This window comes from Medicago truncatula, chromosome 1 (genome assembly GCF_003473485.1).
Source record: "Medicago truncatula cultivar Jemalong A17 chromosome 1, MtrunA17r5.0-ANR, whole genome shotgun sequence".
Lineage (NCBI taxonomy): Eukaryota > Viridiplantae > Streptophyta > Magnoliopsida > Fabales > Fabaceae > Medicago > Medicago truncatula.
In genome coordinates, this window is record NC_053042.1 from 28724641 (window position 1) to 28741050 (window position 16410).

Below are 16410 nucleotides of genomic sequence, written 5' to 3' on the forward strand. Positions count from 1 at the left end.
AACCCATTTTTAATCAAAAAAATGCTCAATCTTTCATACCAGGCTCTTGGAGCTTGTTTTAGTCCATATAGAGCTTTGGTTAGTTTGAACACGTGATTTGGTTTTTCTAAATTTTCAAAACCAGGAGGTTGATGAACATAAACCTCTTCATTTAAAAAACCATTTAAGAAAGCACTTTTTACGTCCATTTGAAAAAGTTTGATGCACTTATGAGATGCATATGCAAGAAGAATTCTTATGGCTTCAAGTCTAGCCACAGGAGCATAGGTTTCATCGTAGTCAATGCCTTCTTGTTGATTGTAACCTTGAGCTACCAATCTGGCCTTGTTGCGTGTTACATTTCCTTCTTCATCTAATTTGTTTCTAAATACCCATCTTGTACCAATGATAGATTGAGTTTGAGGATTAGGTACAAGAGTCCAAACTTGATTTTTTTCAAATTGATATAGTTCTTCTTTCATTGCTTCGACCCATGATTCATCAATAATTGCTTCCTTTATTGATTTTGGTTCAATTTGTGAGATCATTGCGAAGTCATTTGTTTGAAAGGATCTTCTTGTTCTTACTCCATCTGTGGTTTCACCAATAATTTGTTCTTGAGGGTGATGATCTACGATTCTCCATGATTTTGGAGGACTTAGAGAAACTTCTTCATTTAATGATTGTTGTTGAATTTTTTCGATGTCGGGGTTGATCTGACTTGCTTCCTCATCTTCTTCCAAAATTCTTTCTTGAGCCTCAAGTTCCTCAAATTCATCAAATTTTATGTGCATACTTTCTTCTAGAACTTTTGTTCTCAAGTTATACACCCTATAAGCTTTTGAAGTAGCAGAGTAACCAAGAAATATAGCTTTGTCTGATTTTGAATCAAATTTTCCTAGGTTATCTTTGTTGTTTAAAATATAACAATAACATCCAAAAATATGAAAATAAGAAATGTCTGGCTTTCTTTCTTTCCAGAGTTCATACGGGGTTTTGTTTAAAACTTTTCTTATTGAAACTCTGTTTAAAATGTAGCAAGATGTATTTATGCCTTCTGCCCAAAAATATTTCTCAACATTTGATTCATTTAAAATAGTTCTTGCCATTTCTTGCAAAGTCCTATTTTTTCTTTCAACAACTCCATTTTGTTGAGGAGTTCTAGGACAGGAAAAATTATGAGATATTCCATTATCACTAAAGAATTGTTCAAAAGAGGCATTTTCAAATTCTCCTCCATGATCACTTCTTACTGCGATAATGTTCATTTCTTTCTCATTTTGAACTTTTTTGCAAAAGGTTTGAAAAGCTTCAAAAGAATCATTTTTATGTTTCAAAAATAAAACCCAAGTGAATCTGGAAAAATCATCAACGATTACAAAGCCATATTTTTTGCCACCAAGACTTTCTATTGAGATAGGTCCAAATAAATCTATGTGAAGTAATTCAAGAGGTCTTTTTGTTGAAATGAATTCTTTTGGAGGAAAACTACTTTTGACTTGTTTTCCTCTGACGCATGCTTCACATATTTTATCCTTCTCATAGTTAATCTTAGGAAGTCCTCTTACTAAATCAAGTTTTGATATTCTGGAAATTGTTTCCATACTTATATGGCCTGCCCTTTTATGCCAAATCCATTTATCCTTTTCAAGGGATATAAAGCATGATTCGACAGGGAGTTCATCTAAGTATAGAGTGTAGACATTTTTATTTCTTGATCCGGTAAATAGGATTTTTCCTGAAGATATTTGTCTGACTTCGCATGTGTGAGGTTTGAATATTACTTCAAAACCACTATCACACAATTGACTGATGCTAATTAGGTTATGTTTTAATCCTTCTACATATTGAACATTTTCAATTTTAGCAGAATTTATCTTACCAATAACACCTATACCTTTAATCCGAGATTTTTCATTATTTCCGAAGGTTACCAATCCTCCTTCCTTTTTGGTGAAGGAAAGAAAGCTTTGTTTATCTCCAGTCATATGTCTTGAGCATCCACTGTCCAAGTACCAGGGCTTTTTCTTGACTGTTATGAGACGTTCCTGCAGTAGAAGTTAGTAATGCTTTGGGTACCCATATTTTTTTGGGTCCTTGGTGGTTAGTGTTATTAAGAGTTTCCTTTTTATGAAAATTAGTGTAATTATTTTTAAATTTTTGTGACGCTAATCTCTTTCTTTTTCTGAAACAAAAAGGTTCAAGGTGTCCATATTTTTCATAATATGTACATTTGTATCTTTCACATGTGTTTTTATTTTTTTTTGGAATGAAGAAGTTCTCATAAAGTTTTTGTTTTTGATTAGTTTTGAAACCTATACATGCTTTATCAAAAACACTTACTTGTGATCCCATAATTTTTTGAAATGTTTCAGTAGATTTAACAAAGTTTGAGATATCATTTTTTAATTTTAAAACATTTTCTTTTAAAATGATGTTTTCCTTTTGAGAGTTATTTTTGTTTTCAGAGACTTCTTTTGATTCAGAATGTTGAATATTTTTAATCAGATCTTTGTTTTCTTTTTCCAAGATTTCCTTTTCCTTTCTTAGTTCAAGATTTTCATTTCTTAATCTTTCACATTCTTGTTCCAACATTTGAGAACTGTAAAAAAGATTATCAAACAAATGTTCAGTTTTTTCGCATGATGAGCAAGGATCAAGATTTACCTCTTCATTATCTGATTTAGCCATTAAGCAAAGATCTGCTTGTTCATCTTCATTTGTTTGTTCTTCTGGTTCATCCCACGTAGTCATGAAAGATTTTTGATTTGTTTGAAGGTTGCTTGATTTTCTTTTGTTTAGAGGACATTCATTTTTGTAGTGTCCCAGTTTGTAGCACCCGTAGCACGTAACTTGACTTTTGTCAAGCTCAGTCTTTGCGTTTTCTTTTCTGGCTGGGAAATTTCTTTTGTTTTGATCTCTTCTTTGAATCATTCTCTGAAGTTTTCTGGTGAGAAGAATGATTTGATCTTGATGATCTTCTTCATCAAGTTCTTGTTGTTGATTGCAGCAGAAACTGTCATAGAGTGATTATTAGTTACAAGGATGTTCTTCTTTTGCAGCAGAAATTCACGTTCCAGTTTATTCTTCTTTTGGTTCATTTCTAGCAGCAGTAGAGGAAAAGAAACTGGCAGAGGAGGGATACATAACATAGTAGTAAAATTATTTTTGCCATTAAATTCTCTAACACATGTAGCATGTAACTGTATTGAAATTTGACAACTTTGAACCAGATCTTTCAACAGATTTCAAGTTACATGTGATTATATTTCACACAAAATAGTATAGTTTAACAAACTCGGAGATAGTCCTTAGAAAGCAGGAGTAATTTATTGTTGTTAGACACTTTAATGGCAAAATAAGACAGTTCCTCTCAATAATTAGTTTTATTCCCACTGTTTAAAAAGTATATCTTTCTAAGTTTTGTAAATTTGATATCAAGTGATGTTAAAGTACCTAAAAATCATATTGTTATAGTTGCTAGGATTATTTAAAGACAACACTCTTCCTACGATCATCTAACCTTTGTAGCAAGGATACTATTGTTTGTGTTTAGAAATGGAATGGAAAGGTTATAGATAGTAAGGATACTATTGTTTGTGTTTAGAAATGGAATGGAAAGGTTATAGATAGTATTTGGATTATATTTCCAATATTTTTGGAATATGTTTTATTATTGTTTGGTCTAACTGAAAAGTTGGCTTTTTTTCTTCAACATTTATCAACATGTACATATATTATGTGTTATATTCTACTATGTTTAAATCCACATTGTAAATGCCCGTGCGTCAGCACGGGTGGGGGATCTAGTTACATTACAATGTTACACAATTTATTTATTTTTTTATTTTTTTGCAATATCATTTACACAACATTAAATGATAATAAGAATAAAAGGCCTACCACAATTCTTTAGAGTCCCACTATTCTATATATTGTTTTGTTTTTTTTAGAAAAACTAATTCTATGTATTGTTAAAATGGTAGGATTCCTCTAATAATTCATCTAATACTTCATGTAGGTCCTGAAGTAAAATATTTTCACAAGAAAGGGGGGGTTTGAATTGTGACCTGTTTAAAATTTGTCTAATAAAAATTTTCTTTTAAATTAACAATCACAATTAGTTTGTTAGTAAATAATGACAATAATAATCGTGAGGTGTGTGATTTTGAACAATAAATTAAAAGTAAGTAGGGAGAGAGAAATGACACACAAAAGTTATCGTGGTTCGCCAAACGCCGGCTACTTCCACTCCCCACGCAAGTGTGAGATTATCCACTAGGTAGTTGTGTTAAGTAACGTTAACCACAACTCCTCTTTTCCTTTTTCACAAATGAGTAACCTTTACTCTTGCTAGATCCGACTGATCTTTCCTGCAATGAGTAAATCCACCTTTGTTTTTACAACCAAAAAAGACGAGTAACAATTACCCCTTGCTAGATCTTCCTGATCTTTTCTGCAACCGAGTAATTTTACCCTTTTTTTACACACTTGTTACCTACAAGCTTTTACAATCCAATAAGAAATAAAATCTTATTTGGACCAAAATACAATATTTGTAGTAAAGAAACTAAAAAGAGCTCAAAGAACAAAAGAGCAATTTAGTTCACTTGAAATAAAAAGAGAGAGCTTTGTGAATTTTTGCTTGTGAGTATATTGCTTGCTTTCTCAAAAAATTCGGTGTCTTTCCTTCAGCTGATGGCTTGATATTTATAGGCACAAAATTTCTCAAACCAATTGCTCCTTCTCTTCTCCCACGTGAGGAGCGTATGAGTCATGCAATCTCACATGTGTGGAGATAACTTGTTCTTCAAGGCCATGGTCCCACATGTTGCAAATGAACCAACCAAAACACATATTGCTTTTCTTGTATATCCACGTGTATGCTCAAATTTTATCCATTTAATCCCTTTTGAAATCAAAGCCACTTATTTGATCTTGCTTTCTTTGTGTCCCACGTGTAAGCATTTTGATGAGGAAGGTACATATATGGAAACTTACAGCTTGCATCCATTTTGTTCCTTGTTCCTCTTATAGCCAAAAGAAGATATTTGTTTGTACTTGCTTTTACCATTTGATTGGAAGTGTAGTGGTATTGGAGACAATAAAAGAGACTAGCAGCATAAAATCACTTGCAGTATGTGTGCCAACGTGTTGCTCAATTTTTGAGCAAGTATATCCAATTTTGTCCATTGTATTTTTATCCATTAATTTCTTGCTTTGTCTATTGTATGAGATACTCAAATAATTTTAGGGAACTAGTTATATCAACCTTTTTGAGCTTGAGTTCCTGCAGCTAAAAAATACTCATACAAAGATGTTAAATACAATAATATCAGAATCCATTTATAAAATAAAATTGAAATATATTTTTTCATCTTTAAAACTAAAATAGGGATTTATGAATATTTTCTCAACAGGTCCGATCCCTTAATAGGAATGTTAAGTGTTGTTATCACATGGCTTCTTTCATACTTCTCATTACATTACAATATTACACAATTTATTTTTTTATTTTTTTACATATTACATAAATCTAGGCAGGGTAACTCTAGTTTATATTCCCCCCTTTAATCTTTAGCAAATAATAATATATTTTAGGTGTCCTTTAAGTTTTTCGTTTTTCTTAAAGTGGTCATTTAAGTTTCAAAAGTCCAAAACAAGTCCTTTTAGTTTTTGAATCGTTTTAAACAAGTCCGATTGTATATCACATAGTTGGTAATTGCTTCCTTGAACTCACCTTTGGTACCAAATCTGGTTCCTAACACCCACTTAAAATTAGTCATCTTTTTAGGCATGACAAATGGTGGATAATATTTTTTGTTGCTATCATCTGAATCATCACCATCATCCTCTAAAAGAACTTGTTTGAAATGACTCAAAAACTAAAAGGATTTGTTTGGGACTTTTGAAACTTAAAGGATTTGTTTGAAACTTTTGAAACTTAAAGGACCACTTTAAAAAAAACGAAAAACTTAAAAGTCCTTTAGATGCATTTGACCTATATTTTAAAATGAATATTATTTTTACTTTTCAACTTAGAATTCTTATTTTTTTTCATTCAATTTTATCCTCTGACTAATGGACAAAAATGAACACACTAAAACTTTAACCTAAAGTGACAATTTTTTACTGCCTTGTTAAGATTAAAGATTAAGCAGGCAGCGCAGCTAGCCCCCCAAACCTCCCTTTTTTTGCTACATGCAATGCGCATCTTGTGTCATTAGTGGATTTTCTAATAAGTAATATCAATTCATATATATTATATTATTATAATAATTAAAATCATTTGGAATTATGCTAAACTTTGGCTATAAAAATATAGAGATGTATAACCTTACTCTTGCACTCATCCTACGCAAACATAATCAAGTATACAAAGTTTCTCTTCCTATTAAGATAAGATGGCTGAGTTAACATTTTGCCAGAAAGTTAATGCGTGCTGCAAATTTTATAAATCATACTTCCTTATGTTCGGAATCCAACTTGGTTCTGCTGGCATGTTTGTCATCACCATGACTGCCTTTAACAAGGGCATGAGTCATTACGTTTTTGTGGTATATCGTAATACCATTGCCACAATTGCTCTCGCTCCCTTAGCCTATTTCCTAGAAAGGTACCATTCCATATTCTCTTCTTCATGAAATCTTGTTAGATTGAGTGCTAACAAATCAATAAGGTTACTTGTGGACTCTTTTCATTAACCAAATTTGTGTAATAATTTCTTCATCTTTGTTCAGGAACATTAGGCCCAAGATGACAGTTCGGGTATTTTCAGAAATCATGGCACTAGCATTTGTCGAGTACGTAATATCATTTTATTCACATATTGAGTAAATTAATGTTTATTTAATTTTGATTTTTTGTAGAGTTGTAGATCATCATATTGTAATTTCACTCATTTAAACTTTTGTAATTTATTTATTTATAGGGTAACACTTGGTCAATGCTTCTCTTTCTTGGGGATGAAGCTAACATCAGCATCTTTTGCATCTGCTGTGATGAATTCCGTACCTTCCATCACCTTTCTACTTGCATTAATTTTTCAGTAAGACAGTTATTCTAATTCAATTCATATCATATTATTTAATTAAATAATAACTAGTTATGCATATTGCTGACGAACTTAGTAGGTCGTAATAATAATAGAAACAAGCACGTATATATATCATTTTCTTATGAGAAATTGTGAGGAGGATCCGACTAAAAGTGTCTTTAGATAATTGAGATTTTAATAAGTGATTTAAATTCTTTTATATACATTTTATTGTTTTCATGAAAAATTTAGAGAATTTTCAATATGAAGAGATTTCATGAAGTATTTGTCAAAGCTATATATAAGAAATTTCAAATACCACCTAAGTATTAAGAATTTGAAAATTCTTTGTCACACTATACAATGTAAATCTCAAATTGGCACTTATAATTTTTCCAAAATTTTCAAATTGGTCCATGTGTATTTTAAAAAAAAAAATTGCAAATTGGTCACTGTAATTTTAAATTTGGCAAATTGGTCCCTATTTTCATAAATATAAGAAATATTTTTTATCATGTTTGAGCAGATTGGAAGGTATGAAAATTAAGGAGATAGCATGTCAAGGCAAAGTGATTGGCACAATGGTGAGTCTTGGTGGTGCTCTACTAATGGTACTATACAAAGGTCCTGTTCTTGGGTCATCAGCAGCTACTCAGATGCATCAACCTGAAAATGTGAACGATCCCACTGGTGCACACTGGCTCCTTGGAGCATTGTTTCTCGTAATTGGTTGTGTTGGAATCTCTGCCTTCTACATTTTACAAGTAAGTCACATATACATACTTGAACCCAAATCCTCTATTGTCGACTTTATAGTGGAGCTGGTTTTAGACCGTTAGATTAATAAAGATAAATAATACTCATTCTCTAAATCTAATATTCTACGGTTTGACAATACCATAAAACCAGGCGAAGATGATCAAACTTAAGTAGTTGAACCTCATACTTTAATTTTAGATATTAGGCATATTCAGAAAATAAACTACAATATTTCACTTTTAAAATAAATTGTACTCTAGACCGAAAATCAATATACTAAGTTAGTGACATAATTGATGTCGATTTGACAAAAACAAGGATAAATAATGTGTTGATTTTTGAGACATACACGTTTGTATTTTCTTATTTTTGTTAAGTTGACACCAATAAAATCATGTCTCAGGTAAGAAGACGAGGATAATCCCTAACTTCTACTTTTAACAAATGATGTCTATTGTTGTTAAAGTTTCGAACAATTTTCAAATACAGTTTCGACCCTGAATAAACAATCTCTTATCAATTGCAGGCCACATCATTGAGAAAGTATCCAGCAAATATGTCATTAGCCACATGGGTTTGCTTTGTTGGTGCACTTCAAAGCACTGTTGTAACTATTGTAATGGAGCGCAAACACCCTGAAACTTGGTCTTTGGGCCTGGACTCTAGACTCTTTGCTCCAGTATATGCGGTTAGTAACAACTAGACTCTTGACCCCGCGATGTCGCGCGAGTCTGTTATAGACTATTAAGCAATATATTTTGATTACAATCAACTCAAGCAAACTGAAAATTAAGTCATTTTAGGATATCATGTATCATTGATCAATGTGACATACATGAATTTTTTTTATAAGAAAGTCAAACAGTTAAACAAAAAATCAAAGTACATTTTGAATTTTTTTTTTTTTGTAAACTACATTAGATGATGTGACATAGCTATCTTCCACTTCATCATCAATAATCAATATCTTAAAGTTTTTCCTTAATGTAACTCTTGACAATGCAACATATAGCTACCCATGTCAAAAAATTGGTTGAGGCAAATACATACCTTTGGTTGCCATGGATGCACTTAAAAAGAGCTCAAGATATCAAATGTTTTCTACTAAGCTTTTGTATGCCGGTGAGCTAACTTGAGACAATGGCCAAACAAACCAAATGGTATCACCAATTTATAGGAATGACATGAGGTTCTTAGTTGGCGTGAACATAACATTCAGAAACACAAAAAAACCAAGAATTAAATGATGTCTCCTAGTTGTAGGTTCCAAAGGTGTGCAACTAAACACTTTGAGCAACTAAACACTTCTAGAGCCCCGCGTCTTGCACGTTTTTTCATGTTTGCATTTATTATTGGCATGGCTTTAAGTAGCAAAAAACGTGCATAATTAAATTGGTGAAGACAATGTTAAGTAGTAGTTAGTTGCTCATTAATGTGATGATTTAGGAGGGAAATTACTTCATATTCAAGGTTAAATTTGTCATTTTAGGGTGTTAGGGCTGCATTAGGGTTAGGGATTTAGGGAAATCAGACTTTCTTTGATTTTAAGTAAGTAAGATTTTCAATAAGGACATTGCTCGTTAGGAACAATTGTTATGTGTCTAAAAAGCAATGACTTATCAATAATGGGCCAATGAGCCCATCTGAACTAACAGACCCAACTCAATTTTTATTTTTTATTTTTAAGAAGTTAGGTCCAAGTTACAACATTAAGCAAGTATTCAAGTTTTGTTTGTGACATTTTTTCTTCTAATGTTTTACATAGGGAATAGTAACATCGTCAATTCAATATTATGTGCAAGGCTACGTCATTAAAGCTACGGGGCCTGTTTTTGTGACTGCTTTTACTCCTTTGCGGATGATTGCAGTCACAGCTTTGGCTTGTATTTTTCTCAAAGAGAAACTCCACCTAGGAAGGTATATTATAGCAACCTAGCTAGAGTATATTATGCTTTTCACAACTTGTTTCTTTTCTAAAGTTTCATTCATTAAAATCAAACATTTTTTGTTAAGAATGTCAAACTCATATTTTTCACTTTGATTTGTTTTATGTACATTAGCATTGTTGGAGGACTGGTCGTGGTTATAGGACTATACCTGGTTGTTTGGGGAAAATCAAAAGAGCAAAGAGCAATGGCGTCAGATGAGTCACAAGGACAACAACAATTACCAATCATTGTCCCCAGAATTGATGTCAGTTCTGGATAAATTATTAGGGATTGTTAGTTTTAGAATAAATTAAAATGATATAAGTTCAGGATATTATATTAATTCTGCTTTACCTTTTAGTAACAAGTTATTTAGGAATTCTACTATAACATTAACTATCATTGTTATTTTGCAGTTGTTATAGTTATGAGTATGCATCAGCTTATATTCGCATTGTACCACTCATGATTAGAAAAAAAATGAAAAATAATCAAGTTTCTTTTTTGATTTCTCTCTAAATTCTGGAGTTTAATTCCTACTCGAATTGGGTAGTATCATGGTCACCTTGTTGGAATATATATATGACATTAGTTTTAATTTTGCATTTAACAAAATATGAAATGGATAGCTTCCTATTGTATTGTGTGTATCAAAAAATATCTTTGTATCGTATTACATTGCTGACTTTAACAAAAATAAATAAAAGAGAGTCGTAACGGTTATGTTAAAGAATGTGTCATTATATATGTAATTTTCAACCTGTGCTCAATACCTTCAATTGTTTGAACAAATTGAACTAGAAAAAGAAAAAATTAACTAAGATGGAAGATCTGGAAAAAAGAGGGAGGGGGAATTAATTGATTAATCAAGTTGCATGTAGAAATTTAGATATAAGTTTTTTTTATTAAACAACATTTAAATATAAGAATAAATATATATTTTTGCAAACTCAAAGGTAGAGTTTAGTCGGCGACAAGCGAATGTGACAACTCATATTCTTGTGGGCGAGGCCATATTCTCAGCTATACCTGTAATTCATTTCAATGCACCCGATTGTATTGACTCTGTTATTACTAATGAAATGCTATAAGCATATTTTCTTTAAAAAAAATATATATTTTTGCATATTATATACTTTGATGTTGACAATTGATTTTATTTTTTTTTGAAAGAAGAAACCAAAGTTGATAGAAAGGGATGCATTTGTAACACGACTCTTCTATATATGATGTATTAAACTATTAATTATGAAAACTAGAAACATATATTTCTGCAAACAACTTAATTGAAACATAACTTCAATAAAGAATATGAAATATAACATAATAACATGTGTTGCATACTGGCAATAAATAATTACATGTCCAGCCAAAAGCATTTCAAATCTATCTATTTACTAACTCTAAGTAAAAATAAATAATAGAATTGATAGGAAAATATCACATGGATGTAACTGTAATCAGAATTTGAAGGATATCTTTGAGACCAATTTACTATAAGCATATGTGTTCTGGACCACTCACACAGTTACACGTGTACGACCTTAAGGCTTCACACTCAAAGGAACACGCTAACTCGCCTGTGTCGTGCCACACTGGAGTACGCCTCCCTGCCATGATTACGCTACACGTGTCCGCTCTAACTCCTAATCATACACCGCATAACTCAGAGACGGTTATGCCAAGAGCGGGCCTATATAAGGGTGAACTTGCTTCACCCTCAAGGTACACAACACTTTTCACAACACTTATAATACTTTTCTATCAGTTCCATTATTGACTTGATCGTCGAAGTGCTAATGTGCCTGCAGCCACCTTTCGTTTCACCGCAACAGACGCTTCGCCGCCGCACCGGAAGCCGTTACCGATCATTGGAGCACTCTCCACAACAAGAAAATATGTCATTACCAACGGACAAAATCCGTCTGTAGGTGCAAAAAGCCGTGGGTAATCTTAGTTACCTACGACTTACCGAGGGTCACAAGGCCGTGGGAAAATGGCTTGTCGGTAACGTTACCCACGGCCATAAAAGCCCTCTGTACTTACCGTCGGCCACACCATGGATAATTTGTGGGTAATTGTGGTTTCAACAACAAATTATTGGTCATATATTATCCACGGCTTAGCCGTCAGTAACATTACCTAAGCCGTCTGTAACGCTTTAAGCTTGAAACATTAATACCCACGGTCAAGCCTTCAGTAATGCTTTCCCTGCCCGCCCTGGTATGAGTTTAGAGTCTAAGAGGAACCGTCTACCAGTTGGCAAGCTAGACATCAAGTAAGTGGCTGGTTTTTTTTTTGCCCTGTCTACAAGAATACACACAATATACTACATTTGATTGATGGTTCTTTTGTTTCATATAGATTGTACATTAGCCTTATATATATGTGGTTGCTAACTTACACCTACCTAAAAACACTAAGGTGCAAGTTAGCAAGTTGCACCCACTTGATTTTGACAAAAAAACCAAATGTTATTGTTGTGTGTCACTAAATATTGGAGGATAGTTTGGTAAAGTTTACTTTATTTTCCTAAAAGAATATGTATGCACGCATAACTGTTTGCTAATTCTCCGCCGCAAAGCTTGCGTTTTTCTTTCTTTCTTTTTTCTTGATAATGATAATAAAGCAAAGCCACCGTATTAAATGTGAATTTTTTATTTTGGTTTTTTCAATTTCTTCAGTGAATAACTAATTTTTCCTGAGCCAACTTTTTACGTAAAAAAAACCTTCAATTCCTAAACAAAAGAAGAAAAATCTGAACTGCTTATTTTTTTTTGGAAAATGCTAGATATCAAGAATGATTTTATAAGAAAGATCCAAGAATGATATGGTACAATAATCACCTTTAGATTTCAGTCTCATTTATTAATCTTTCATAAAAAAAAATACATAACACCCACCACCCCATGATTTCCGGCCAGGCTGAGATTTTATTGGCTAACATTAATTTCAAGACTATTTCTTGATAAAATCTAAGGGTGATTATTCTGCCATGTCATTCTTGAAATTTTTTTGATAAAATCTTTCTTGATATATAGCATTGCTCTTTTTTTTTACTGGTTATTGTATTTATTTTGCGACAATACTAGTGTACAATTTCAAACAAAAAAAACTTTAGTAGTCTCATTAGGGAAAAAAATATTTAACATTCAATGTTGTTTAGAAAAATTTAAGGAAACATGTTTCTCATGTTTTGTCTAAGAATGAAATTTGCCAATTGATCCTTTGTTTAAAACAAACTTTTAATGGATAGGATTGGTCTTTTGGTAAATAACTAATGCGTGTAGCTTGCTAACTTGTACCTTAGTGTTTTTAGGTAGGTGTAAGTTAGCAGCCCCCATATATATATATATATATAGAGAGAGAGAGAGAGAGAGAGAGATAGGATCCGTTGACTCCAAATAATATTAACCGTTGATTTCGTTTGATCTAAATGTTGACATTTGTTCAAATAAAAGTATCATATGACCATATCTTTTGAGATTTCCATGCCATAAATATTCATAATATTTTTTCGAAAATAATACATATTCCTAATTAATTTTATCAGTTTCCCTATCTTCTCCCATTAGTCATTTTCCATGCTCTAACTTTCAAAACTATTTTCATGGTGTTCATCTTCTTCTTTTTACAGTACGAGACAATCATGAGTAGTAAAAAATTAACAAAGCAATAAACAAAAACATATCTTTTAATTAAAAACAAGTGGCTATATTTGATCTATGTTATGTTAATCCAAAGGATAATACTTATTCCCACGAAATGTTGATTAACGAAAACCACTATACTACCACCGAACCATGATTTCTTTGCAACAACAAATTATGTATACTTCTTTTTATCAAAAAAAAAAAAGAAAGAAAGAACTGATCGTGGAATTCATGGATGAGTGTTTGGTGGAAAATAACATCGCTAGTTGTTGTTTGCAGCCATTTTCATAACAAGATGACCAAGAGGAGAAAGAGAGAAACCGTTAGAACGAATTAGAAATATTTATTATTCCAAAAAGAAATTATGAATATTTATGGGATGAAAATCTCCAAAAGATATGGTCACATGATACTTTTAATTGAACAAATGTAAACCATTAGATCAAACGAAATCAACGATTAATATTTGGTGTCAACGAATCCGTTGACACCTGGTGTCAACGGATTCTGACTCATATATATATAGGGATAGGATCAAATGACATCACCGTGTCAAACTAAATTTGACACCAAATCTTAACCATCTATTTTAATTAAATCTAAGGTTAGAAATTACTTGGTCAATATGCTCTCTATTTCCTTTTTTTGAGAAGCAAAACAAATCTTTTTCATTCATTACGAGATCATTTATTTCTTTCTTCTTTCTTTTGAATATATTGCTTTCTATTGTTTTACGATGATGAAAAATTAATAAAGTTTTAACCACTTAGCATCACTTAAGAAAATAGGATTTCCATCCACTCAATTCATTTAGAAAATGGTCCGATTAAAATATGTTGGAACAAAATGTGTTTCACAATGAACCTTATTAAGTTTTGATGATAACAAGGTATTAAAAATTGTCAATTGGTTATTACTAATAATTGTTCAAGTGTACAGGACCAAAGGCTACTCAAGTTATTTCAATAGGTCTTGGAAGAACAATGGAAAGAAAAAGAAATTCTGAGCATCTGAAGAAAACTGCTCCTGAAGCTAAACTGCTCCTGAAGAGATGACGTCATCAGAAGCAGAAAGTCATCAGAAGCAAAAGTTTTCATCAGAAGCAATATCTTCACCAGAAGCTACTTTTGATCCTTTAATCAAACTGAAGATTCAAAGTTGCTGATTCTCAATTCAGTCTTATCAAAGAAGAACGAAGAATTGAAAGGGAGGTATCAACGGATATATGGATAGCACTGAGCTCTTGTCTCTCGTTAATAGAGTTGACAAAGTACAAGTGTACAACCACTACCTCCACTACTCTGTTTTCTGTCTACGCTACAAGACAAAACAACAGCCATGCCTGCAGAATTTGTACACTCAAGATGGGAATGAATTTGAAGTTTATTCTTCAAAGGACTACACCCAAATCAGGCAAAGGATCACTGGTGGATAATCAAAGGATTTCAAACGACTCTTTAGACGTGCTGATTATCTCAACGTCTCTTTCACACCTCTATATAAAGGAGTGAAGACTTGAAGATTTAAGACAGAGATACACAAGTTCAAAAGCGCCAAAACTCTGTCAAATTGATTCTACAAAGCACACTGAATTTCTGCACTGATTTGATACATCTTAGAAATTCAAAGTCTAGAGTCTTTTCTATATTGTATTGTGAACACCACTGATTGTATATCAAGTGTTCAATTCAAACTCAATTCTCTGTATTTTTGTTTGATTAGAAGTCTCTTGCCTGCGTGCTTGAGCATTAGAAGCCTCTTGCTTAGTGCTTGAGCATTGGAAGACTCTTGCTTGTGTGCTTGAGCATTGTTTTGTGAAGTCTCATACTTTGAAAGTATTGAGCAATTGTAATCTTTGTGATTATAGTGAAATCTCCTTGGAAGTGCAAGGGGGACTGGACTACTTCCGTGTTGTGGAAGGAACCAGGATAACTGCTTGTGTCTTTGTCTTTCTTTTCTCTGCTCTGTTCTTTTCCGCTGCAATCTGACTCTGATCATTTCATCAGAAGCAATCAAACTGCTTCTGAAGTTTTATCAGAAGAAGTATTTTTTTTAAGAGAAAAAGAAAACACAATTCAACCCCCCCCCCCCCCCTTCTTGTGTTTTTCACCTTCAATTGGTATCAGAGCTTGCTCTGTTATCACAGCACTTAACCGTGTTACAGTTCAAGATCTTTTAGAAAAACATGTCTGGAGATGAGGAATCAGTTACTCCAAAATACACAAGTGTCAAGCATGACTATGATACTGCTGACAAGAAAACAGACTCTGGAAAAGCTCCAAAGTTTAATGGAGATCCAGAAGAGTTTTCATGGTGGAAAACTAATATGTACAGCTTTATCATGGGATTGGATGAAGAGCTATGGGATATACTGGAAGATGGAGTTGATGATCTGGATTTGGATGAAGAAGGAGCTGCTATAGACAGAAGAATACATACTCCTGCTCAAAAGAAGCTTTATAAGAAACATCACAAGATAAGAGGAATCATTGTGGCTTCTATACCTCGCACCGAATACATGAAAATGAGTGACAAATCTACTGCGAAGGCTATGTTTGCTTCTCTATGTGCAAACTTTGAAGGCAGCAAGAAAGTAAAAGAGGCTAAAGCTTTGATGCTAGTTCATCAGTATGAACTTTTCAGAATGAAGGATGATGAGAGTATAGAAGAAATGTACTCAAGATTTCAAACTTTAGTTTCTGGATTGCAAATACTGAAGAAAAGCTATGTTGCCTCTGATCATGTTAGTAAGATTTTGAGAAGCTTACCTTCAAGATGGAGACCCAAAGTAACTGCTATTGAGGAAGCTAAGGATCTAAATACTTTAAGTGTTGAAGATCTTGTTAGCTCACTCAAAGTGCATGAAATGAGTTTAAATGAGCATGAAACCTCTAAGAAGAGTAAATCCATTGCTTTACCATCTAAAGGAAAGACCTCAAAGTCTTCCAAAGCCTACAAAGCCAGTGAATCTGAAGAAGAATCACCTGATGGAGATTCTGATGAAGATCAATCTGTAAAGATGGCTATGCTGTCCAACAAACTTGAGTATCTGGCA

The 16410-nt window shown here is 32.7% G+C and overlaps 1 protein-coding gene across 1 annotated transcript; it reads left to right on the top strand.

Annotated features, from left to right (window-relative positions):
- Positions 1-6383: 6383 nt before the first annotated feature.
- Positions 6384-9982, top strand: LOC25480262 (WAT1-related protein At4g08290). Its single transcript, XM_013587292.1, has 7 exons — positions 6384-6595; positions 6720-6782; positions 6911-7027; positions 7542-7779; positions 8301-8462; positions 9540-9691; positions 9835-9982. The coding sequence occupies exons 1-7, from the start codon at positions 6384-6386 to the stop codon at positions 9980-9982; spliced, it is 1092 nt and encodes a 363-aa protein (XP_013442746.1).
- The last annotated feature ends 6428 nt before the right edge of the window (positions 9983-16410 follow it).

Excerpts from the sequence above, each read along its gene's own strand:
- LOC25480262 (XM_013587292.1), top strand. The coding sequence starts at position 6,384 with ATGGCTGAGTTAACATTTTGCCAGAAAGTTAATGCGTGCTGCAAATTT. Across the intron at positions 6,783-6,910 it reads ATGGCACTAGCATTTGTCGA|GGTAACACTTGGTCAATGCT; the intron begins GTACGTAATATC and ends ATTTATTTATAG. Across the intron at positions 7,780-8,300 it reads CTGCCTTCTACATTTTACAA|GCCACATCATTGAGAAAGTA; the intron begins GTAAGTCACATA and ends TATCAATTGCAG.